This window comes from Nipponia nippon, unplaced genomic scaffold (genome assembly GCF_047370975.1).
Source record: "Nipponia nippon isolate SJK-2023a ecotype South Korea unplaced genomic scaffold, ASM4737097v1 scaffold_8, whole genome shotgun sequence".
NCBI lineage: Eukaryota > Metazoa > Chordata > Aves > Pelecaniformes > Threskiornithidae > Nipponia > Nipponia nippon.
The window spans coordinates 44,633,721-44,659,302 of record NW_028262402.1 but is presented as its reverse complement, the minus strand read 5'-3'; the positions used below and the strand labels follow the sequence as shown (position 1 = coordinate 44,659,302).

The following is a 25,582-nucleotide window of genomic DNA, read 5'->3' as shown; positions in this document are numbered from 1 at the left end:
CTAATGGTGCACTTGATAAGACATGAGCGTTCACAGAAACCACCAGCCTGGAAAGCTGAAGACAGACCTGCTATATGAATGTCTTTTTCTAGTAATTGCCTTGGTTTTATTATGCTATATTAGGCATCTCATATGAATATTTGCTGTGATAACAATTAAATTGAAACTATCAAGCTGCTAATACCACTGGGTTCCTTACAGATATGCTGACATTGTCAGGGGTTGAGCAAATAATTATTGTTTCATCTCCTCAAACAGATAATGTCTAGAAATTACACTACTTTTTTTAATCAATATGAAATATTGACATGATAAAATTCCCTAGAATTCTGCTGTCAATTTTTCTTTCATGTTGTGCAGTAATGACAATTACATTGCTGATTAATATCATAAGAGTTTGTTAAGTGAGTGGACATACAGATAGATAAATTGCATGCAGAATTGAGGCCACAGATTACAATGACAACAAGAAACACGGCATTTGATTAATTGCAATGGCTTTCATTAAGGCATTGGCTTCAATTAAGAAGTGGTTTTAGGCTACTGAACAATGAAAGCTTGCATGATCTTAAAACCTGATACTGAACCAGTAGGACTCTACACAAGGCCAAGGGCCTTAAATACATGCATAACAACTAATTCCAGGAAAAATGATTGCATTCTAAAAATTGTTGGTGTAAGAAAAACTATTTTGTACTTATTTTTTGTATCAAATAGAATAGACAAATGGCCCACCATTTTTCAAATAAATAAAAAAATAACACAATGCAAATCTGAATGACAGTTGTATTTAAATTGAATTACCTTACATCCAGGCAGAAACTGGTAAAAGGCAGATTTTTTACGCATGTACACAGACACAGTGCTGGAAAATATCAAAATTATGGCACAGAAATCTAACAAAACCTATCCTTATTCAGAACAGCCAGCAGTTGTACACATAGTTAATGCTCCACCTTTTCTTGTAAAGATTGTTCGTAATATCGTATCTGTGTGCTGCGTATATCTGGGTCAGGCTTTGAGGAAACACATCAAAATGGTAACCTATTATATATAGCAGGCGATGGCTCTTCAGAGTTAGGAAATTTTACTTTAGTTCTGTGCTTACATCACCTGATACTGGTTCTGCAAGTACAGACTGGCAGAAAAAATATTCCTCTTCCCCCTACTAATTCCTTTTTCATTGTTCTTATTGTGAGTTGTTTCTGACAGATTCCTGATTATTTGGGGATGACAGTCTGGGAAAAGGGACTGAATCATCATAGGCATCAATGAGTGGGAAAAAAGTATAAAACAAATGTGTGTTTTAAAATTGATCTGCTCAGGATGGCTTAGTTTTGCATTTTCCAAGTGGCCAGCCTTTACACACTCTTGTTCTCAAAAATGCCTATAACACTATATGCAGTCATTAGATACTAGAATGGGAATACCCAAATGAGAGTCATGCTAAAATTAGTCATTGAGCTGTTGTCTGAAAGTATTTAACAGGTGTACATTCTTAGCCATAACTGTTCGGTGAAGAATTCTTTCAAGCTAAATAGAACTGCTCTGCTTTTGTCTGGTATTATTTCAATTCCTCTTCTTAGATCACAACAACTGCCATCTATCTATGAACTAGCACCCACAAGTTTCTCTTCTTTCATAGGTATATAATAAGAACAAATATGATATAGCCTAGCCAGCTTACTGATTTCAAGCCAATGTTTATCTCTTAGGACCATCCGTACTGCCCTATAAACGTCAGGCATAAACAATTTTCTACTACTGCTACTATTTCAAAAACTAAAATTGATCCTATGCATATGTACAAGTATGGAAAACTGAACTGGATAATTTTATAACATTGTATGTAAAACAGAAACTTGGCTGGATGAAATTCAGTGAGGAATAGAAGGAAGAAAAATAAACCTTTACAAAGACATAATGGTAGCTGGTATTACTAGCTGGCAGCAGGAAAACTTACTCCATGTGTATTCATTGAGCAAATACAACTAAACAATCAATCATGTTATAAGAATACGTAGGACAACAGAGAGTTGAAAGAAACTTAATGAGTAAAAAAAATTGTTTGTAGGGATAAAGTTCGGACAGATTTCTCAAAAAAATCTTATGACTATGGATAACTTCTTAAGACATCCTAACAGGTCTTATAAGTTGAGCAGCCTACTCTTGATTTTCCAAAGTAACTAATCTCTGAAAGTCTTGACTACTTCCAGGCTACTGGAATTTACATTGACAATCAAGAAATCTGGGATTGCTGTTTCATTCATTTTTTTAAAGTGACTGCTCTACTTTTTGGAAGAAGCTTTCTAACATATAGCTTTAAATTTATAATGACTGTAGCAGGTTCTTTGTAATAAAATGGTGTACAAGAAAAGGGAAAATTTGTACATGTTGATAATATAGTTGATAAATTTTGCATCTAGGGACATGAGTGGAAATACAAAAGAGTATTAACTGTAAAAAACATGAGGTGAAGCACTTGTCAGAAACTTCTTACAATACTTATAGCAGTAATTCAATCATTTTCATATATTTCAAACTACTACAAACACAGCTTTTTACAGAACTACACAAAAGTCAACAATAAATAACTGTGAAATCAGTAAGATCATATGTATATACCTAGAAGTTGAACTCAATACCTTGCATCATGTATTCACAGTAATAGACACTTATATGTTTACTGATTGTTACAGAATTTATGAAGTGCAGTATTTTCTAAACCATTAACATTAGTTACCACGTATATGTCTGCACTATAAAGGAACTTAAAACACACAATAACTTAGAAGTCAGCCATGGGAAATGGACCATGTATTTCACAAAATCATTCTTTTGTATCCTGTTCTGGCTAGTGGTTAAATCCCACCACCCCATCTTTATAAAGATCAATAATTTATTAAGTATTTCAAATTATACTGCATGGAAGGCAAATATTTTATTTGCCTGACATACATTCGCATACGCAAAGAAAATATTTCAAAATAGTTTCTAACATTACAGCTAAATATTTCTAATGCTGTACTACTTTGTAAGCCATTACAAGAAATATGCATGCTATTCTATAACCACCTGTAAGGGCTTTTTTTAAGCTTAAGTTGTATTGACTACCTTTCCTTTTGTTTCACTATTTCAGAAAATCCTTTTGTGTGACTGTCAAGCAGCTGTGTTTTGTTCCTTAATCTTCGTTGCACAGCTCCACAGGACAGACCTTACAACATAAACTGCAAAGTACCATTTTCACAGCAGGAACAAGAGTGTTCCTCTTCAAAAAGAGGCGTAATAAAAATAGGACTGTAATGAACATGCTAATTCTGGTCACAAGGTGCTACATATAGCATGATCTCAAAGTTCAGGAAGTTTATGGGAAAGATACTCCTTCGGCTCTTCAAAAGTCTTCTCATACAGTAAATGTTTGAGATAAATGTCTTTCCAGTGTATGAAGTTCTCATACAGGTATTTTCTTGCTTTCATTGTTTCTAGTCATGCCACTTTCAAAAGCCTGTCCTACTAGCAGCCCCCTGGCAATAATCATTGTGACTACACAGCAAACTGTTAAGTCAGATAAACACGGGTATACATCGTTTATACAGCTCCAGCTGGAACATGGCAAATTTTTCCTACTGTGCAGCTCATACCCAGAATATGTACAGTCCTTCCCCCCGTTCGTCTAGAAATGAGAGACATCCCACGGCACATTTTCCAACATTATAGCTGTGCCACTCCATTTGTCTAATTTCCATGCCCTCAAAGATAGCTGTCCCAGATGACAGATTACTTCAAAATAGTTCCTTCTCATTTCAGTACTACTGGGTACAGTGAAAATACAGAAATGAGCTTTTGTTATCATTGAATCTATTGCTAGCAGCAGAAACCAAAATTGTAGCACCTTGGATTCATCATCTCTGGTTTAGGTTTTTTTTGTTGTTCTTCTTCTTTCTTTAGACAGTGTGGAAATGTTCTGCACTTCTGAGAGTCTAATAAAAATCATCTCTCTCAATTATCTCAATCTCAGTCTCTGTGTGTACCAATGGACAGGGAAACACTGTTCAGTAAATATTTCACTTTTTATTTTATGCAGCAGTGACTCTTTGACATTAAATCAATCAGTTTCTAAAAGGCATAAAAAGGAATAACTGCCCTAGGCACTTCTCATAGAAATTTTACTTTAATTCTTCCATCCTTATACAGTGCCTGTGCTACAAAGATCTTGTATGTCAATATTTTTATAATGCACAGTACAATCAACAATAACAGAGAAAATTGTGGTCTGAGAAAACAAACTGCCTTCTGCTTAAGTGCCCTGTGTAGTGTCTCTCTTTACTTCCCAGACAGCAAAGAAAACAAAGCAAACAGCAGTGGTAGTAGAATGTACTTAGGTATTCTGCTCTACTGGACCTTCTCCATCCTTGCTTAAAATCTATACTCTTCTGTACTGCAATTGTATACCTTCCCAGGAAGTAGTTCAAGCTAAGTTTCTTGAGGTCATAGAATCATAGAATCATTAAGGTTGGAAAAGACCCTTAAGATCATAGAGTCCAACCATTAACCCATCACTGCCAAGTCCATCACTATACCATGTCCTCAAGCACCACGTCTACCCGTCTTTTAAATACCTCCAGGGATGGAGACTCAACAACTTCCCTCGGCAGCCTCTTCCAGTGCCTGACTACCCTTTCAGTGAAGAAGTTTTTCCTAATCTCCAACCTAAACTTCCCCTCGTGCAGCTTGAGGCACTTTCCTCTTGTCCCATCGCTTGTTACTTGGGAGAAGAGACCGACCCCCACCTCGCTACAACCTCCTTTCAAGTCGCTGTAGAGATCAATAAGGTCTCCCGTCAGCCTCCTCTTCTCCAGGCTAAACAGCCCCAGCTCCCTCAGCCTCTCCTCATAAGACTTGTGCTCCAGACCCTTCACCAACTTTGTTGCCCTTCTTTGGAAACGCTCCAGCACCTCAATGTCCTTCTTGAACTGAGGGGCCCAAAACTGAACACAGTACTCGAGGTGCGGCCTCACCAGTGCCGAGTACAGGGGCACTATCACCTCCCTAGTCCTGCTGGCAACACTCTTCCTGATACAAGCCAGGATGCCATTGGCCCTCTTGGCCACCTGAGCACACTGCTGGCTCATGTTCAGGCAGCTGTCAACCAACACCCCCAGGTCCTTTTCTGCCAGGCAGCTCTCCAGCCACTCTTCCCCAAGCCTATAGCGTTGCATGGGGTTTCTGTGACCAAAGTGCAGGACCCGGCACTTAGCCTTGTTGAACCTCATACAGTTGGCCCCAGCCCAACAATCCAGCCTGTCCAGGTCCCTCTGCAGGGCCTTCCTACCTGCAGCAGATTGACACTTCTACCCAACTTGGTGTCATCTGCCTACTTACTGAGGGTGCACTCAATCCCCTCATCCAGATCATCAATGAAGATGTTGAACAGGACCAGCCCCAACACTGAGCCCTGGGGAACACCACTCATGATCGGCCGCCAACTGGATTTGACTTCATTCACCACCACTCCCAGGGCTCGTCTGTCCAGCCAGTTTTTAACCCAGCACACAGTGCACTTATCCAAGCCGTGAGCAGCCAGCTTCTCCAGGAGAATACTATGGGAGACAGTGTCAAAGGCCTTACTAAAATCCAGGTAGACAACACCCACAGCCTTCCCCTCATCCACTAAGCAGGTCACCTTGTCTTAGAAGATCAGGTTAGTCAAGCAGGACCTTCCTTTCATAAACCCATGCTGGCTGAGCCTGATCCCCCGGTTGTTGCACATGTGCCGCGTAACGGCACTGAAGATGATTTGCTCCATGACCTTCCCTGGCACCGAGGTCAGGCTGACAGGCCTGTAGTTTCCTGGATCCTCCTTCTGACCCTTCTTGTAGAGGGGCATCATGTTTGCTAACTTCCAGTCATCTGGGACCTCGCTGGTTGACCGGGACTGCTGATAAATGATGGAGAGTGGCTTGGCAAGCTCCTCTGCCAGCTCCCTCAGTATCCTTGGGTGGATCCTGTCTGGCCCCATGGACTTGTGAGCATTCAGGTGGAGGAGCAGGTCAGTGACTGCCACCTCTTTGACAACTGGGGCTTCATTCTGCATCCTATCTCCATCTCCCAGCTCAGGGGCCTGAAAACCCTGAGGATGACCAGCCTGATGACCAGACCTCCAGAACTTTATTAAGGAATAATAATAAAAAAATCATTTAAAAAATGAAAAGCAGGATTTCTTAAAATTAACGGCATGGAATTGTTGCTGGTTTCTCTATTTGAAGGAAGCATCTCATTTCCTCATTCCTGAACAATCTGTATACTTGCATATGATGCCAGAATCATTGTTCTATAGCCATGAAAAATGTCTGTTATCCACCATTCGCAAGACCAAAAAACAGAATTAGGTAACAAGAAATGAATGGACAATAAAAGGAAAGCTATTCCATCTCTCATGTCTGCAGAGTATGGGAAGATCCTACACTTTATTGTCTTTCATTGTTTAATTCAAATAATTTTGAATTAAAGAATCAAAGCATTGTTCCACTCATATGGTTCTCAGCACAAATTTTCAAAACAGAGCTCCAACATAAATAGCATTGACTCCTCTAGTCTGGAAGGAGACTTCCAGACTTCTCCTTACAAGCCTTGTTTCACTTCAAATTCAGCATTTTCATGTGGGTGAATCTGTCCTGGAAAGCAGCCGCCTCCTTTATGCACAGCAAATCAAAAGCAGTTTCCATTTATCTCAGACATTCACTCTTGGTCCAGACTGTCACAATATTCACCCTAGCAAGTAAAAGTTTAGCCTGGAACATTTCCTGATTTACTCTGGTGACAGAAAAAAGGCCCAATACTTTGTCTCTGTTAAGGCCTTGAAATGTAATCATCTGTAGCTGCCTTTTCTGCCCTTTTTCACATTGTGAAGTTTCAACACCCAGAAGCTAAAGAAATATATTTATATATACTTCAACTCCTGGGAACACCCTGATTTCACCAACGTCCAGTATTAGGGTTGCAATACTTGTGGGTTGAACTGTGGATAAACTCTGACTTCCTCCCGAGGGTGCCCTCTTGCAAGAAGCACAAATGCCAACTTGGGTCTGTGACAGCACCATTATGGAAAGATTTGAAGAACATATGAAAGCTATGTGTGTATCCTCTGCAATCCAGAGTCACACACATGCCCCAGGGATAAGTAAAGCCTAAGTGAAGCACAGATCCAACTCACTACACTGTTTTGCATTTGACTACATATGTTAATTCCTGTTCACATCTATGAAATATATTTATTTCTATAGCAGCTACGTGAGGCACAGAGGCACTCTTTCCCACAAAGGCATAAGCAGATGGAGTGTTTTCCACAAGGCTACTATTGCAGACTGTACAAGATGAAGATTTGTGTAAGTTTGCAAAGTAGAAGCTTATAATAGAATTACTTATCTTCCAGACTAATGCCCTTAGCACTGAACTATCCTTTGCCTTGGAAAGCAATATAGCAAGTCATTGTACTTATAGCACTTCAAAATTTTACCCCTGCCAAAATTTCCTTACAATGCCCTGTTACTCTGCATGGTCCTTGCTTTGTCTGATGTTACCTCTGTATTTAAATTTACAGTCTTAGTGTGTTCATGAGTTCTCATATGTTCCCAGTTTCAGATTAAATCCATAAATCTATCCCTGGGGCCAAAGTATATTCCAGCAGTTGCAAAAGCTATATGTATTATGGCTGGAAACAACACACAATCTTTCATATTTCATATTTTTAATTAGAAAATTATTTTTAATTAATATTTAAAATTTAAATTTATTTACATTTTAACATCATAATTCATAATGTACTTTCTTGTTCATCGGGCATTTGCATATGCATATCATTATGCACGGTTTTTAAAACAGGATCTGATGCTCGTGTTGTCTGAAGTAGCATTAAGCTATGAGTAAGAAATAGGCAGCAGAGCCACATATGCCTTTCAAGAAATTGATTAAACAATCAATAGGACAAGCAAAGAAACAGGTCGCATTTTACAGTTAGTCAGTTTTGACACTCAGACAATTCTTCTGCCTTTCTCCACCACCATGGCCCTCGCTAGAGAGACGAAGGCTGATGCTTCTTCTCTACAAACCCCAAAATGAGAACTTCGGTTGGTTTAGAACAGTATCTTTCATAACACATGCAAGCACATGTCAAGACCAGAAAGTCTTGTAAATACATTTCAAGAAACTCTGAAGACAAAGAATACTTCTTCCACCTGAGTTTTCACACTGTTTCTTGCCCCCCCCTTCCCATCTCCCTTTAATTTACAAAACTTTTAATGCAGTATGAAAATGTCATTTTATGTTCATTTTCAACAACATGGAAGCTGTGTATAAAACATGCTTCTACCAGTTAATAAAGGCAAAACCTTATCTTAGGGAGTTGAGAACAGATGCTGTTAAATATGAACCTAACTATCAGTCTTCCCCAATTTCAGTGGCTAGACTGGGAAAAATTTTTAAAAGATAACAGAAGGAACAATCATGGCATTAGAAATAAGAACTTTAGACATTAAAAAGGTTTGCTTATACCAGACTACTTCTAAGAAAACTATATGTACGTACTTAGAGTTATTATTTGTTATACACATAGATACTGCTGTTAGTTGACACCAACAGTAATGCCAGGACTGTCTGTATTGATTAATATAGCTAATAAAAGTATAGAAATAAATCTTTTATGTTTCTTTTTTTGAATAAAAATCTAACTTCAGAGAAAAACAAGAGAAAAGAAACCTCCTTGTCACTGTACATTTGTTGGGACAGAAGGATCAAAAAAAATTATTAAATCATTCATTTTTCCAAATTTTCTTCTAAATTCTGTAAAGCTGACTAATCACTTTCAATTCCTATAAACAGGCCCCTACCAGTTAATTCTGCAAATCAAGTAATGCCATGTAATATCACAATACAAGACAGTAATCTTCAGTCATAAAAGCATCCCTGCAAACTGAAGAGTGTAATATTTAATGAAGTGTCTCCAAATCCAGTTTCCATTCATCTCCAGATTACAGAATGAAATATTCAGGTCATTTGACTACTAGTATTTACTCCTCTGACTATTATCTAGACAGTAGACTTGGCAGTACATTTATATCCTCACGGCTGAGGAACAGTTGAAAAAATGGATTTTTCCCTTTACTGTCTTCAAAGACTTCTTGCCGAAGTAGGAATACAATTCAGGTGATGCATATTTGAAATTACATAAGCCCTCCCCTTTTTTATGTATTATATCTTGGGGGAAAAATCTTGTAGCAGCTTAACCTCACCTAAAAACCCTTTATGCAAGTTTTCAAGGTCACTGTTAATTGGGCAAATTTCTGTGTAAACGCTGATCACACAAAGCTAAGCTACCCAGGGCAGCACTAAAATATAAATCAAATTCATTCATAAAGCATCATTTTTTGATCCATAATTGATATAATAACCTGTTGGCATGGCACTCCTGTTTCACTTATTTCCTACTTCTTTTCCTCACTCTAATCTGGCATATCCTGCATACTCACATTACCATTTTGTGGTCAAAAATCAGACACATGACATTCAAGTACTATGTGAAAAGGTTTGTATTTAAGAGCATCAGGACTATAATAACGCCCATTTGAAAAGAACTGTACTTAACTTTCCTGGAGAGAAACCTCTCTTTTACAACAACATAGCACTTTCAGCTCTATGAATTAAATCAGTTATGTTTAGAAAGAACTTACCACGTAAAACAGTGAGTCTTGTGGACACACTTATTTCGCCAACACTATTGGAAGCCACACATTCATAAATAGCTTCATCTCGTGGCGTACGCAGTGGTTGTATTCTGAGAACTGATCCAGATCCATCATCAAACTCTATTACCTATAGAAGGAAACAAAAGCTGTCACAGATGTTGTTACAAATGCCTGTCCCTCAGTTAATCTGTTCATGAACAATGACCTGTTGGCATTCATGTCATCAAAGCCAGGTTCATTTTTCAAATACACACACCAGAACAAATTCCACACAGATGGAAAAATGTTTAAGTGGCAACGCCTTGTAACAGGCATTGCTATTCAGTGAGTATTCGATGGCTGCTCTAAGTTTGAAGAAAAGACAGCATGAAACACAAAAAACAAACAAAACCCCAGCTAACAAGGGCTGTAAGAAAGGATTCTGAAACTTAATGCTCTTTTGTCCTGAAGTTCACCACCAATCTCTCTCCATTCTCTTAGCTTAAGTGCTCTACCTTCAAATGCCAGTTATATTTATTTTAATTGCTTCAGGCAATATTCCTACTCTATTCAGAGTGCAGTTCACTCATTCATTTAGCTCCAAAGTGAAGAAGTGTCAGCAATTTCTGAACAAGACAGGACTACTCAGTTTAGCTATGCATTTAACCCATAGAATGTAAGTAAATTTATCTAACAATGTATTAGAAAACGTGATCAATTCAGAAACTAAATAATAAAGCTAAACTGTAAGGTTTAGTTTTTAAATTGCAATATTTACACAAGAAATATTAATTTTCATATGAGAAAGAATTAATTGAATAGCTTTCATTTCGTTTTTGTTCTGCAGTTCAGAATCACATCAGATATTGGTGAGTACTGCAGCACTCCAGGCACTGGAAAAGCCTTCCAAATAATTAAGTAATATTATCAATCTATTATTTAATCTACTTTTTAAAAAAAATATTTGTCAATAATGTATGTTAATGCTACCATGAGGTAAATGGCACTTACAAGAAGGGACAGTCCCAATTTTTTTTTTTTTTACAAAATAATTAATATTAGGCCATAACCTATATATACATGCACAGAACAATTTGCGTATACACCTATTTGCACATATGTCTGTGTCTGTGTATCTAATTTACTCACAAGTAATCTACTAGATCTCTATACTTGTTGATACTAAGAGAAAAATAAAGTACAAGGTTGGGAACTACGTTTATATGCCCATTATCTTTCCATTTTCATTGTAGGAATTGCTCAGTTTCTTCTTAGCAGTGGGAGAAGTCTAAGTGAAAATAAGATAAAAACCTGTTTTTTTCTGAGAAGAAATTGGTTTGATAGCCCACAGGCTGTATTACTTTTCCTTGTTCTTTAAGTAAAGCCATTGTCCTAAACAAACCGAGACAACACAAAATCTCCATCTGAGCTTAGCACAAACAAAAGAATAACTAGAATTGTTGACAAATAGACATTTATGAGGGAATGGAAAATTTCACAATCTTAGAGCAGACAGACTAATGATTTGTAGATAAAAACTGAAAGCACGGGATCCAAATAATCACAATCATTACACTTAAAAAGAGTAATTATTATTGTTTAAATCTGAACACAATAATCCTAGCTGGATGGCCAATAAAAACAATTGCAGCAGATTGGGTTGGGCAAATATTGCAGAGATTAAATTTCAAGACTGGTGTCTCCAAAATATGTATCATAAAACAGATTTACTTTTCCTGTCATGGGTTCTCCCTTTTCCTGCATACTGAAGATAGTTAAGTCCTCCCACTCCTCCATCTACTGAATAAGATTTTTTTTTCAAAAAGCACGGATGTTTTAATAAAACCAGCCTCATGTCACAAGGTAGAATGGTGCAATTTTTTAAACTTGTTTTTTCCCCTTCTCTGTTTCTTTTGAAGTTCCTCTGAGAAAGACTTCTTAGTGACTTAGATTTTTCCAATTCATATTATTTGAATTGATTTGAAGCAAGAGGAGAAAAAAGAATCCTCCTGTATCATGTTCACTCATAGTACATACTTGCAGTATAAATAAAAGATGAAAGATTAATAGCAAAGTCCCACATAGTCTTATTGTAGCCTTTAATTTCAGAAAAAATTTGTAGCTCTCACCATTATTCTCACTCAGTTGTGAGAATTAGCCTGTGAGCAAGAACATTCCACATTCAGTGATAATAATCTTCAAATACACAAACAGGTCACTGTCAAGAGCGAGGGAATAAACTGTTTGTTCCCCTGTTGCTACGTAAGACAATTGCTATGTATATCAAGTTCCAGAAAAAAATTTCAGGTTCCACATGAGAAAAAAAAATCATGGCAAGGTTCATGAAACACTGTAGGAGGCTGTCCAAGTTTACCAGGGTGGTGGTGGGGCGGAAGTAACCCCCAGGATCCCTGGGAAAGCATGTGGATTAGATGGCCTACTGAAGCCTTTCCAGCTATATCTACTAGGTTTCTACAAAGACAGGTGGCCAGGTAAAACATTTTCATGTCTTGTATTACTAAGTAATCAAACTCAGAGAAATATAGAAAATATTAAGGTGAAAGAAGAGGAAAAGAAGCCCAATTAATTATTCTCTTATTGGTGTAGCTGACAATCTCAGATGTTTCTTGTTTCCCAAATGTTCCATGTGTCTTTTCTGAATCTCATTTCTACTGTTGTTCTGTTCTTATTTAGAGATTCTACAGCATTAATTAATGGCCTTACTTCAGACAGGAAGGAAAGCTGCTTAAAATTTTGATGTGCTCTGCACACTTTATAACTACTCTGCTCAGTGGTTATAATCAAAATTATAAAATACTTGGTAAGCGCTTTCTATTTCTTTGAATTACATTCGGTCTTACTTAGCTATACAGCTTGTTCAACAGTCCACTAGAGGCATTTTAAAACATTTTAAATTAATTTTTTTATAGTTCCATTCAAAAATTTTTTATGGAAATAAAATTGTTTTATTTTTGCTTATTTTCCCTAAAAACAGGTACATAGGCACACAGAAAACAATATATGAAGCATATAAACCATGACGTATTGCAAAATAAAACTGAATCAACACAGTAAACATGTACATGCCCAAACTTTCAATGTCTAGAGCTCACCTCAAGTGACAATTTTGTGACCAGAAGGGGATAAATTGTATAGAGTTTACAATAAAATTTCTGTGTTAATGCCTCTAGCCAATTACAGCTCTGCATATGGTCTGCAAAGTGCAAACAGTTCTTGGCACTGGGAGGTCACATTTAAACTCATGCTTTTATTTCCCACATTGTAGTAAATACAAAAGCAAAGAATTATACTGGTTAATGAACAAATTCCAATGCTTTAAATATCTTTTGAACAAAAAAGGAATAAAAAAATTTTAATTTATATAAGAAATGCAATTCTTTTCTGCTTATGTAAACCTAACCTGAAAGCCAGGGCAAGCAATCTTCCCAAATACTATTAAAAACTAACACAGAAGACTTCAATATTTAGTCAACTTTTAGTAGGTATATCTTAGATCATTCACTCATAAAATGCACGTCAAAAGTGTTTTATATACAAATTAGTCATCTTCCAAACAGTTGTTTTCTTAATGCAGAAGTCTCTTATTTAACATTGAAAATAGTGAAGAGACAAAGTGAAAATTATACACTCCTAGTGCCAGTTTTGGTATCCATTCTACAATCCTTTTCCCATTTTCTGAGTTTTTTCTTCATGTTAAAGGTCAATCCATATTTGATATTAATTGTTCCTGCCACTAAAAGAGGCAATAATATTTATTGTCTTATTTCCCCCAAATAACCAGTATCCTTTCAACAGATTATCTTCACTGTTTCCTTTAATTGAAGGCTGTGGAGAGAGTGGAAGCAGCTTTCTCTAAAGCCTTTTCCTAGGTTATTGTTAAGAAAAGAATCAAAAGCAAACAAGTTTTACATTTCCTCTTCAGCAGCAGGAACTACAATGTCCCTTTCATCTCTCTCTGCAACAGTGGTAAGCAATTGTGGTAGCAGAAGCAATAGCGTCTAGGTCTATTCGATGCACACTGTCACAAAAGGAGGTGGCTTGCTCTCTGGAAACAGCAATCACTGCTCAAATAATTTTCCCCTGTCTCCTTCATGGAAAAAATAGCAGGCTGAACAGAAGCACATCAAGGCTCCCCAGTTGTATTATGCTAGTTTAGAAAACAGCAGTAGCAGTTTTCTCTTTAACAGTGCTATGCATAAACCGTTTGCAAAATAAAAACTTCATGAGACTGCTCCCACTAAATTATCCCCAATAGTCATAGCTGTTTTGCTTAATCACTGAAAATAAAGCACATATGTTGGGATTAGAAGAGAGGTTGGAATTAATGTTTTTCAGAGGAACAGAACAATGGACCTAATACCTCAAATCTCTGATTGCTGACTTTCTTTCCCTTTTTGTTCCAGACAATTTTAGGTCTTGGATCTCCTGTGGCTTGACAGATGAATGAGGCGACCCCTCCAGAAACCCCTGTCTGGTCAACGGGAGTTCTTGTAAACTTTGGTGGTGCTGAAACAAACAAAAAAATAACAAATTAATCTAAGTAGTGAACATAAAAAGTAAGCCATGTCAAGAATTCAAAATGAAGAAAGAAGGAAATGTTTTGTTTCTCCAGTGACAGTATTCACCTGCAAGAGAAAGCATTAAAAAATAACTAAAAGGTCAGGAAAGTACTTACAGATTTTACTAGTGAAATTTACATTAAAACGGAAATCTGATCATCAGAATAGCAAGATCACACATTATATTTTATCACCATTATAAATAAAAAATCCAATTTGTCGTCTGCTGTAAAATGAGCTCATCAATCAGCTGTAATAAGATCATGATTCATGACTTGATGTTATGATCACAGGATGTCATGAAAGCAGGATTCCCACCTTCGAGCCATTAAAATCAGTGACATTTAGGAGAAAGCATTTGTAAGTTTGCAGTGGTGGAGGTAAAAGACTATGTGTTAAGAATCCATGCAGAAAAGACTATAACAGAAGAGAGATTTATCCTTGGGCACAGTTTAACGTATAGCTCCTGTTCACTCTCAAATTACTTTACTCTGTCAAAAAGAAGTAAAAAAAGATCCAACTATTGCAACAACAGGAGAGGAGAGAGAAAAGGATAAATTATTGTAAACGTAGGAAAAGGCATTTTAACTAATTATTCTCTTTCCTTCTACTTCTGTTACAACATAATAAAAATTAATTTATCAGCCTTGTCGTGAAACAAAACTTTTGAACTTACACCAACACAAGACATGACTTCTTAAAATTTAATATAAAAATCTATGTGATTATGTCTAACCACAGTACAGAAATGTTGAACAGTTCCTGTAAATATTTACATCATTTTCTTTGTTAGCTGAGAAAATTTTAGCGATCCAATATACTTTAAGATGCTGATTTGAATGGTATGAAGTGAGTATTTAGGGCCAATAAATGATAAGCAATGCAGGTCTTCGTGATATAGTCTTTCTCAGTTTTAAGTTGTTATATGTAGTTGCTCTATAGCTGCTGTTGCAATTCATTTTTGCTCTCATCTTCAACCTTCAGCAGTCAGCTCCTTTTTGTTTTCAACCTCTTTGCTCTTCTTCACATTCTTCTCTTAGTTCTGACAGTTATGTACCTGCACTGTACTGGTTTTCATTTCTAAGTTGCTGCTCTTCATTTCTGATGTCTAACCCCTTATTCTGCTGAACTGGTCTTTCCACAGGCAGTACTTGTCAGCATGTTTATTTACATGTAGAAAACAGCAGACTACAAGTATGCATGTATGTAACACTGGAAGAAATCCTGAAATAATTTAAATGCCAAGAAAATATGACGTGGCCATTATGATAAAACAAACTCAATATGTTGTTGTTATGTTGCTACATTAAATATGAGAGTATGCAGATTGTCCTAAGTTTATGAAATGAAATGAGGTTTTTTTATGCTACCCCTAATGTGTAACATACCAGTAACAAAGATAACTTTCAAAAATGCAGTAAAAATACAATGTTCCTGAAAATCTGCGTGCTTTTTTCTTTAGTAGAGGTGTCAGGCTAAACTGGTTTTGCTCAACTTTTCAGAATGCTCAAGGGTCCTTCAACTATCTGCTCTGCTAATTTTACCTGGTGAACATGTACCTGAAACCAAATGCGACAGCAAATCTGAGCACAGCAAAATAGTGTGCCACTGCTGCCCTGAGAAACTTAGGAAAGAACTTCTCTGGTGTCAAAAAATTGCCAAAACCATGGCAAATAAAACACAGAGCAAAGAAATTAAAAATCCTTTCCCAAGTGGCAGGCTTTATGCCTGGACCACAGAAAAGACAGAAATGTATTCTGATAAAAAGTATCTGGGTTTCACTAAAACTGCTAGCTTTGAATCCTTTTCTATGCATGTATTAACTCAGCACTCTGATATGTAAAGAGACATGACTGAATCTGATATGCTGATATTCTGTGGCACAAGTTGTGATTGTGTGCCATCAAGTGAAAAATGACGTGCTGCCATTCTCTTTTTATTCTTTTTGACGTTTTGTGAATTCAGTGTTGAACCTCAAATCAATGAAAGAAAAACACTGCGTGGGCAAGTCCATCAGCACAGAGTAACTATGTATAGTAGCTCATAAGCAGCTTTTAAATTCTAAATTTATGTCTCACTCATACATTCAGTGACTGCCCAACTGATAATTTCAATATCAATAAGGTAACCTACTTTCCTTAGAGACAGGTCTGTTTTGGAAAATCTACCAGTTTTGCCATGCACTACAAGAGTCAAGGAGGGAAAGCAACTCAATTTAAGAGCCATGCATTCATTCCTGCAACACTTCACTTAACTATCTTGGCCGCAGGAGAACTGCAGATTTTTAAAAAAGCAATGAAAAATGATAAGCAAAGACCATGTTGAACTATGTTAAATTAGCTCTGCAAAAAAAACCAAACAACCAACTGCAAATCCAACTAACCAACCAATCAATCCCATCACATTCTACTATTAGGTTTTATGTCACTGCCAGTCAACATGATATCTATGTTTGGCATGCTTTTACAAATATGCAATATATTGTATTAATGAAAATAATAATAATAATAAAAAAAGAGATAAACAAAGGGGAATCCCTTCCCTTCTTATCAGACACTCAGAGACAAATTCTCCATTAGTGCAGTTCAGGTAAACACAAGAGAGCTTGCACTAATTTGCACCATATGACAATTTACTTTTCCCATGCTGCCGAACACAAAAGAAACAAACAAAATCCCCTTCATCTCCAACACTCTGAAAACTTCAAAGCTGTTTATCAAATAGTGCACATAGCAATATTTATGAAACTAAAAATTTTTCACCAAAATTAACTACTGTTAGAGGTAAAATCAGTTTTCTGACAATTTCTTAATCTAGGACTGGGCCAAACCCGGTAAAGGACTATAACTGCTACGACTCCTTAGGAAAATTGCTTACTCGCTTCTGAAGAGCTGTGTCTACATAGTCAAGCTACAGAAATAGGTCTGAATACCTAATGTGGCTTTGGTAGCTACCTGAAGAACAGTATTTTTCCAGTCCTACATGATTTTTTGCTGGACCAACAATTAGTAAAGCTGTTGAATGCTAACTAGCAACACCTGCTACGAAGCATTAAAGACAAAAGACACGCACAGTTGTTACATACTGATCTAATTCCCCATTTGTAGACATTTTTCAAGAAAAACAAGGTTTTAAGGTTGTATCTAAAGACCACATTATTGTATGTAAAGACCGATATTACCCACATCAATAAAAAAGCTTCACATTCTAGTATAGAAGGGAACCGTGATGATGTTTATGTTTCACTTAAAACATAATCTAGCTGAAAAAATAATATATGTGACTGGTCGAAGTTTCCTTTTGCATAAGTAATTTCTGTAAAAAAACACTGCCACAACACTTCTCCAGTGCCTAATCTTGAAAGTAAGACAGTTATCTTTGAAGTATTATATGATATCAGAGAAGGTAAGTTATTATTAGAACATAGATAATTTTATCTGCAACACGAAACTTACAGTAGTCCTGTACACTTCAGACATTTTAATGCATACAATGGCCATTTTCAGCAATTCATCTTTGAATTCACAAAATTAAATTTAATTTAGCTAACCAGTTAAATTCTCCACTTCAGGCTCAGCAGCTGCACCAGAAGGACAATAATGTCTGCATGTTTAATAGGTGTTGTGAGGATGAACTCATTTATGGTCAAGAGATGCTCAGACTATGGTGACAGTAGCCAGCCAGCCATGGAGAAAGATAAGTATTATGCAATCCATCTTTTCATTGTTCAGTCAACATGTTCATCTTGTTACATATAAAGTGACCATCATCAGTGTAAGGGTATGTGAAATCATAACCTGACAGAACCGAAAATGAAAAGTAGTATTTGTTGCCTTTATCTTTATAAAGGTTGTTAATTAAGGTTTGACACAAATTATCTCCACAATTAATGTTGTCATTTTCTTGACATTGATTCTGACCTAAGCTGCTAGGCAGTCTGATAGCAAACACAATTACGCTGCACACACAGTTGTGCTTATTAACATGAGGGCAATATTGATTGAGAACTGACAACTATTTTCAATCTCCCTTAACAACAGCAGTGCAGAGTCCAACATAAACTCTCTGCAGCACACTTCATTAAGCACAGCAACAATCTATATGGGAACCTTCCAGTGCAATTAAATCTGCCAAAAAAATCAGATGTAATGGGTTATCAACTATGATATCGCAGCCTTTCAGCACTTTTGAAACTCTACTTGGTCACATTTCAATAAAGCTGCAATTAAAATAACAGAAGTGTAATTAAAATAATAAAAGTAAAAGTCAGTTAAAATCAGCACCTCATATTTCTGGACTTGAACTCTCTTGTTGGCATCATCAAAATTGCAGCAATACTGGCTATTAAATGTAAGCAACAGAAGTTTTGTTTGTTTCAGCTTGTTTATCTACCAGTGCCTACTCGGATATTTGTGCTGATACTGAATGTTGATATGTTGTCAAGGAAAAAAATTTACAGCAGAAGATTTCTGTAATTTGGACTTATGGAGAGTACCACAAGCTTTGTCATCCAAGGCCTGAGGGTCCCACTCTCTGCTGCTTGTTACGTACTTCTTGCTGGGACTCCTGAGAAGCTCAAGTGACAACTACTGAACTACGGCAAGTTACATTCTCATATATGAAGGGAAATCGAATTTATTGCTAGCTCACCTTAAATATACTGAGCTTTAATTTCTTTGTTTTAAGGAGTTTAAAGCCATAGAAGTTAGGCTGCTGCTTCAACAAGCAGTCAAGCTGTCCACCCAGGAGGCACAGGAACTTCTGAAACAGAGAGTTTTGAACTATCCAGAAAGAAGCTGTCCTTTTTTGCATATTGAGGCTCCATAAAATACATTTCTAACATGACACTAAAATAACTCACTTGGACTGGAACATTTTCATAGCTTTGCACAAGCATAAGACATTTCTTTCTTCTCTTTTACACTTCCACGTTGTCTTTTGTAAGTGTAAGTACAATTCTGAAGTACTGAATGGAATTAACTAATTCGCATTTCATCATGTTGTGGAATTATCAAACTGTTTTAATTTTGCTGCTCTATACTCTGTGCTGTGCTTTGAGGACATGTAATACTTTTCCTCTGCACTCAAATAAAATGTCTGACAAAATGTTTTTGAAATGAGTAGCTCAGCCTCCTTCTTTCCACAGCTACTGAGAGCTCGTCTTGTGTAGAGCCATTTTTATGGAAATAACTCCTCTAATTAAGAGATAAATATAAGGATAAGACTTCACCTTCTTTAAAGGTAAACTGAGAGCTAATGGGATGTCTGCAACCCAGTATACCAAGCTCAGCATGCAGACCTACTATGGTAGAGAGTACATATATACATAGAGAATGCAGACCTTAATATATTTCTGTTTCTAGACTCTCTATTTGGGGTGTATGGAAGTTCCTAGTATACTATAAGTCAACTTACGATTAAACTTTATCATATGCTTGAAATATGAAAGAGTTTCTGAAATCAGAATAAAAATTTCCAAAAATCATATCCTATCATATCCTTCATCAGCATTCAAAGCAAGTGTGAACAAAGTAACAAAGACATCAGAAAAAATTAAACATGATAAGATACTTCTTTCAAATACCCCATTTACTTGTAAATTAATATATACTGATGTTTCAGGAGACTCCTGAAAAATTACAGTAACTTTTTGGTTTTAAAGACTATGTTTTGTACCAATAAAAGCTGGAAGATCATACAGTCACAACTGTTTCCATGGAACCTTTTCATCTAACACTCAGAAATGCAGGTTGAACACAGAGTAAACAATATGGTCTGGCAGGTACTCATGCACTTTGGGATACTGCACACACACCATCACAAGAATCACTGTTACTTAGTGTAGAGACCCTTTGTATTACCCATCTAGCGACATTAAGTTTCATTGGGGTATGTGACTGGACTCATTCCTAGTTATAAATTCTAAAGTCATTCTTCCCATACCAAATTGTACACTCAGAAAATTCCTACATGGGGTGAAAAAAAAAAAGGAAAAAAAAAAAACAATAACAGAAATATCCTTTATTCACCCCATGTCCCACTTTGCAATATTCAGTGTGTCCCACTGACTTATCAGGAACTGCTATACGTTCTCAGTAAACAGGCTGGTTTACTGGTTCACATTCAATTTACTGGTTCACATTCAATAACGGTGAATGCTCCTGTCCTGGTAAAAATGAACAAACAGGCAAATGTTGCATGTAATCTCAGCCTAATACTGTATAGATATATTACAAATTACATGAGTTATTATTCTTTTCACAATTCCTCTAGGAGTTAATACATTAAAAAAAACTATTATATATATATATACACAATATTTAATAGAAAAGCTTTTTATACCCTTTTATTTATTAAAAAGTTTTCAAAGCACACTCATTTACAACATTCACTGCTAATTTACTCATTAATCATAATTTGTGACATCAGTTAGACTGATCATTGTTATAAGCAATTGTTTTGCCTTAATTTTAACCTGCACTTACAGTGGACCTGCTAATTGGCTATGTAAGAAAGTTAATTAGCTTTTTATTTCTATAAGGATGAGTGACAATTTTTATCGATGAAATCTGCATAAAGAAATCCCAAATTACCCAACTGGTATGTTCCTAGAGGCTCTTGTCTGTCAGTCACAAGCTGGTGGAATTTTCCTTTTTCTTACAATAAACATCTTAAAACTGCATCATCCTTACATCCTTCAGCAAGAAGAATAGCAACAACACAATCTTCAAATGCCACGACACTCTGAGCACCTGAATAGTTTTATTTTACTGTGAATGAAAATTACTACTTTTTCATCTTTGAACTACTAAATGCAATCCAGCTATGCCAACTAATTCCAGCTGAAGACCTTGATCCATTTGGTTCACAAAAATTATTTGCAGGTACAAACATGTTTCCCAAAATCATGGCTGAAGGAAACTAAGCTATTTCACTTTACAGGCACCACAACATCCTCTTAAAAACCCAGCCCCTACAACAATGCTCATAAAATCTTTATAATACAATCAGAAGATTTATCTCTCTTCTTTCTGCCACTTGCCTTCTTCTAAAAACAACAGCACTCAGAAGAAACAATTCTGTCAAAAAATGTCGGGGTTTTTTGTGGGGGGTTGTTGTTTTTTTTTCCCAATTCAACAATCATCTCCACTTCCCCATCCTTCAATCAGCCAGAGCATACCAACCCTACAAATTTAGTAAGCGGCTCAAAAAAAGATTATCACTTCCTGATCCTTCAAAGAAAATATTGAAGTCAAGCCTATCTTTATGTTTTCAAATTTTCTGCAATGCATAGTGTCAGTTTACTAGGCTGACCATTGGGTTTATTCTTCCCTGAAATACGAAATCAAATGACATACAAGTAAGGTCTTACAGACAGAATAGGTAGGTTACATTTTCCAACAGGTCTGATGTTAAAATACCACATTCCTAATTGTTCCTCCAGGCTGTGCAAACCTTGGTACCAGCTCATTTCATTGTGGATTATGTATGCTTTTTTAGAGACAGACATTATCTGAGCCCTGGTGACATCGGAGGAATACAAACCAACAGCAGCAGACATTTATTTGCCAACTAACATTATCCCACCCTGACTCCCATGCTCATTTACAGTTTCTAATAACTGGGAGAAAAAAAAAGTCTTTCACAAATATGATGAACCTATGTGAAAAACCTGTGAAAAAGCCTTTTATTAATACTATAGACCAATACGTTTATACCCTAAGTAGGACGAAGCTGAAGAATTTATTGCTGTGCTTTTTCTATTAAAACTGTTGTAGGCAACCTGATAACAACTTGTTTTCGTGACAAATTATTAGGACACTTACTGTAAAGCCAAGAGCACTCATTAACTACTGCCTCTGCAGAGCACTATTGCGCTAAGCCTAACGGGAAGCCAGGGCTAACAGGCCATCAGAGTTCACCTCCTCGATAATCAAAACAAAGGAGAAAGCTCCTGAAGCCAAACCCACTCCCACCCCCATCTCCTCTTGCCTTCAACCCCCAAGTTCGTACACAGCTTTACCTGCCAGTGCTATGCACCCCTTACCTTCACTACAAACTTTAAACTTCTTTTAAATATCACTATAGAAAATGAAACAGTTTTACACATTTGTTTATAAATCTCCTTTTATTTACTCCAGTGTGTCTTCAGTTGTTTCTACACAGAACTCTGGTTTACGCTAGTTTAAGAAAAAAGAATCAGGATGCTTCATTCTAGTATTTCATTAACCTGACCACTGAAAGATGTAGGCGTAACACTAAGTACCCAGTATGCAGTAAATGCACAGGAGGGCAAGAATTCTCTTTTTCTCTTTCCCATGCCTATAGGGATTCCAACAGTGCAAATTTAACACTTAATTTAAGGGACATATCCCTTTACGTTATACACCAGCACATGTGTTCAAATGCACAATACAAAACAAAATAGGTATAAACTTGTATGTATACATAGTATTTATCACATGTAAAATCTGGGTGGAGCTTAATCTACCTGAGTTAGAAAGAGGAACTTGCTAGTTAATCCAGTACTAAGCCTTCTTCCAGCAGCAAATGAAAAGCATAAACCTTCTTGAATCTAAAAGGTTATTAACGTGCACCACTTCATCTCCCAGGAACATTACATAACCTTGTCATATTCCCTAATTTAATGAAAGGAAATTCCACTTCAAAGCTCTCTAGTGCTTCTTTTTCAAATTTTAATGTCTGCAGACTGCATATGAATTATTTGGTAACTGAGAGCTGACACTACTTTTCAATGTGCAAAGTAGAAGCGCTGGATCTTAAAATGCCAGGCAAGCTGATCTCTTTCCAGAGGAGTTTGGCTCTAATGGAAAAGGGGGAATAATGAGATCCTACAGGTAAGAGTTTCAATTAGTGACTGAGAGTATCTGGGTTATGAGTAGAGAGATGGTCTTTACTGGTGTTTCAGTCTTACTAAAACCCTCAAAATACAGATACCAAAACTAGGAAGAATAAAATTGGGGCACTGTAACAACTTGGTGAAGCTTCCACTCATTTTTTATTTATCTGAACACAACAAAATGCATACTTGGCCATTTATACACAGGGCAGATTGCTGATTAGCAACTGTGAAAGCAAAATCACCTATCTAATGATAAGAGTGACTCAAAGAGAAAAGAAACCATCAAACTCTACATACTAAATATGGTTCAGTGTTAGTGCTTGACAAGGCACCCACATAAGCAGATTCTCCTAACTCCTCTTCAAGCAGAAAAGAAATTAATAAAATTCTGCCTGAGAACAGACCACATGACTTACTTTCATCTAAGTATCATCTTTCTTTTCCAACACGAGAGGCAAACTGCCTTGTTACTGGCCAGCACATCAAAGGGGAAAAGCATTCTGTTACTATGCTCTTTGAAAGTGACCCAAGATCCTAGTCTTTTGTGCAACATGCCTATATGGGTGAAATGCCTTAATGTTATCCACTTACTGTAAAATCACCCCTAGCACTTGCTTTACAAGAATCTTGCATAGTTGTTCATGTTACTTAAGTGATTTGAAAATTTTCAGTGATTAAAAATACACCTAAATAGATAATCCTGGCCCACAGTGCTGTGTTTAGCTTATACCTATCTCATCTCTCTCTCACCAATTGTATCTTCCATTCTTTTCTCTTTAACATAAATTTGTTCTTCTTTAAAAAAAAAGAGATGCCAAGAAATCATGACACTGCATGGAACTGACATTCACTCAAGGGCATGCTGTTTTAAGGGGGACATAATGACAAATTCAGGGTGGAAGAGGGGTAAGAGTCTTATGTGTGGTCAGATACCATACTGTAAGAGGAAATCTTATACTAGCATTCTCTTCTTTTGCCATTGAATACAAAGCTTTTCTGTTACTCAATTGAAGAAGCCGGAAATTATTTTGTTTCATTCATACAGGTTATTTACAATGTCAAAGTCAAAAGCACTGCCAAGTGATTTTTATTAATGTGGTATATACAGATGGTGAAGAGCCTCACTTTTGTTTGGTCATCTCCCTTAGAAGGAATTCCCATCAAATACCATAATTCTGCTTTATCCTCACTTGAGAAAGTCAGCAGTGGCCCAGACATAGGGACTCTTATTCCATTCTTACTCTCCTCTCATGCGTTGTCCTTGTCTTATGCTCTTCTTGCTCAATCCACAGCTGTTCTGAGACCAAACAGACCAAACTAGAACTCTCTAGAACAGTTCAGGTGTGTGATCCCGAGACAGTCTGTGAAGGCAATACAGAATCAACAAGTTAATTCACCTGGGCTTTACTTCATGCCTTATCTGTGGAGTGATTATATTTTTACAGTGAAGAGATAATAATTGAGACCATGACTGTACCACTGACATACCCATGTGCAGAGGTGATCTTAGCAGGGTCTGAAATACATTTTCAGGTTAGTGATTTGACACTAAGTACTTGCAATACATTCTGTGATTTCATCCAATCTACTGGTTTTAAGACATAGTTGGTGTTTTAGAAGATTACGAAATACAAGCTTGCAAGAGTTCGGTAGGACACAATGATTTACATTTGCCCTATCATACAGATTTTTTTCTCTGAAATCTCCATCATAAATGGAAAGCACAATGCATGCCCATCTTTAAAATAAAAGGTAAAAATTACTGAAATATAACTACCAATAAGGATTGCATTCTCCATTTTTCTTTCACAGGCACGTATGTTCTTTCCAATTATTATAAAAACAAAAAGTAATATCAGTCCTCGTCATGGTTCCATTTTCAGTTCACATCTAAGTAGTAAGAAGATTCAGAAAATAAATTCACTGAAGTTTGATCTCAAGAGATGAAATTGGAAGCCAAAAGCACAGAAAGTGAAAGTTGGCTACTGGACAGAAGAGCGGGACGAGAGCCAAAACTTTGTAATTCTAATCCCATCTCTGCTAATTGCTTGTTGTTTAGCTTCAGGCAAATTACTTAACCTCCATGTCTCAATTTCCTTGCTTCCAGGATTATGCTACTTACGTATGTTGCAAAACATAGGGAGAAGTATTACAGTGGTTACTGTCACTATAGTTACAAAGTTTGTGTAGAGATTTGTGCTCATGCATTGAATGAGAGGGCTGAAAAATGTTCCAGTTTAAGCCCCATCTACTTATAACAAGGATGACACTTCTCTTAGGGCGAAGGAAAGAAAACCAACCAACCAAACAAACTGCACTCAAATCTTTAGAGTGTCAGTGAAAACTGGTAGTTATTTGGCAAAGTTATTAGTCTTTGAAAATTGCAGTCCTCTGCATATCAGTATTGCAAAATGTTGGTT

The 25,582-nt window shown here is 36.6% G+C and overlaps 1 protein-coding gene across 16 annotated transcripts in view; it reads right to left on the bottom strand.

Annotated features, from left to right (window-relative positions):
• PTPRD (protein tyrosine phosphatase receptor type D) overlaps nt 1–25,582 on the bottom strand; it is a 1,305,401-nt gene that overhangs the window by 213,560 nt on the left and 1,066,259 nt on the right. For all 16 annotated transcript variants that reach the window (XM_087741431.1, XM_087741446.1, XM_087741430.1 and 13 more), the window contains 2 exons: nt 14,101–14,246; nt 9,726–9,867 (listed from right to left, as the gene is read on the bottom strand). In XM_087741431.1, the coding sequence (XP_087597557.1) occupies nt 9,726–9,867; nt 14,101–14,246 (288 nt within the window). The remainder of the gene's footprint in view (nt 1–9,725; nt 9,868–14,100; nt 14,247–25,582) is intronic.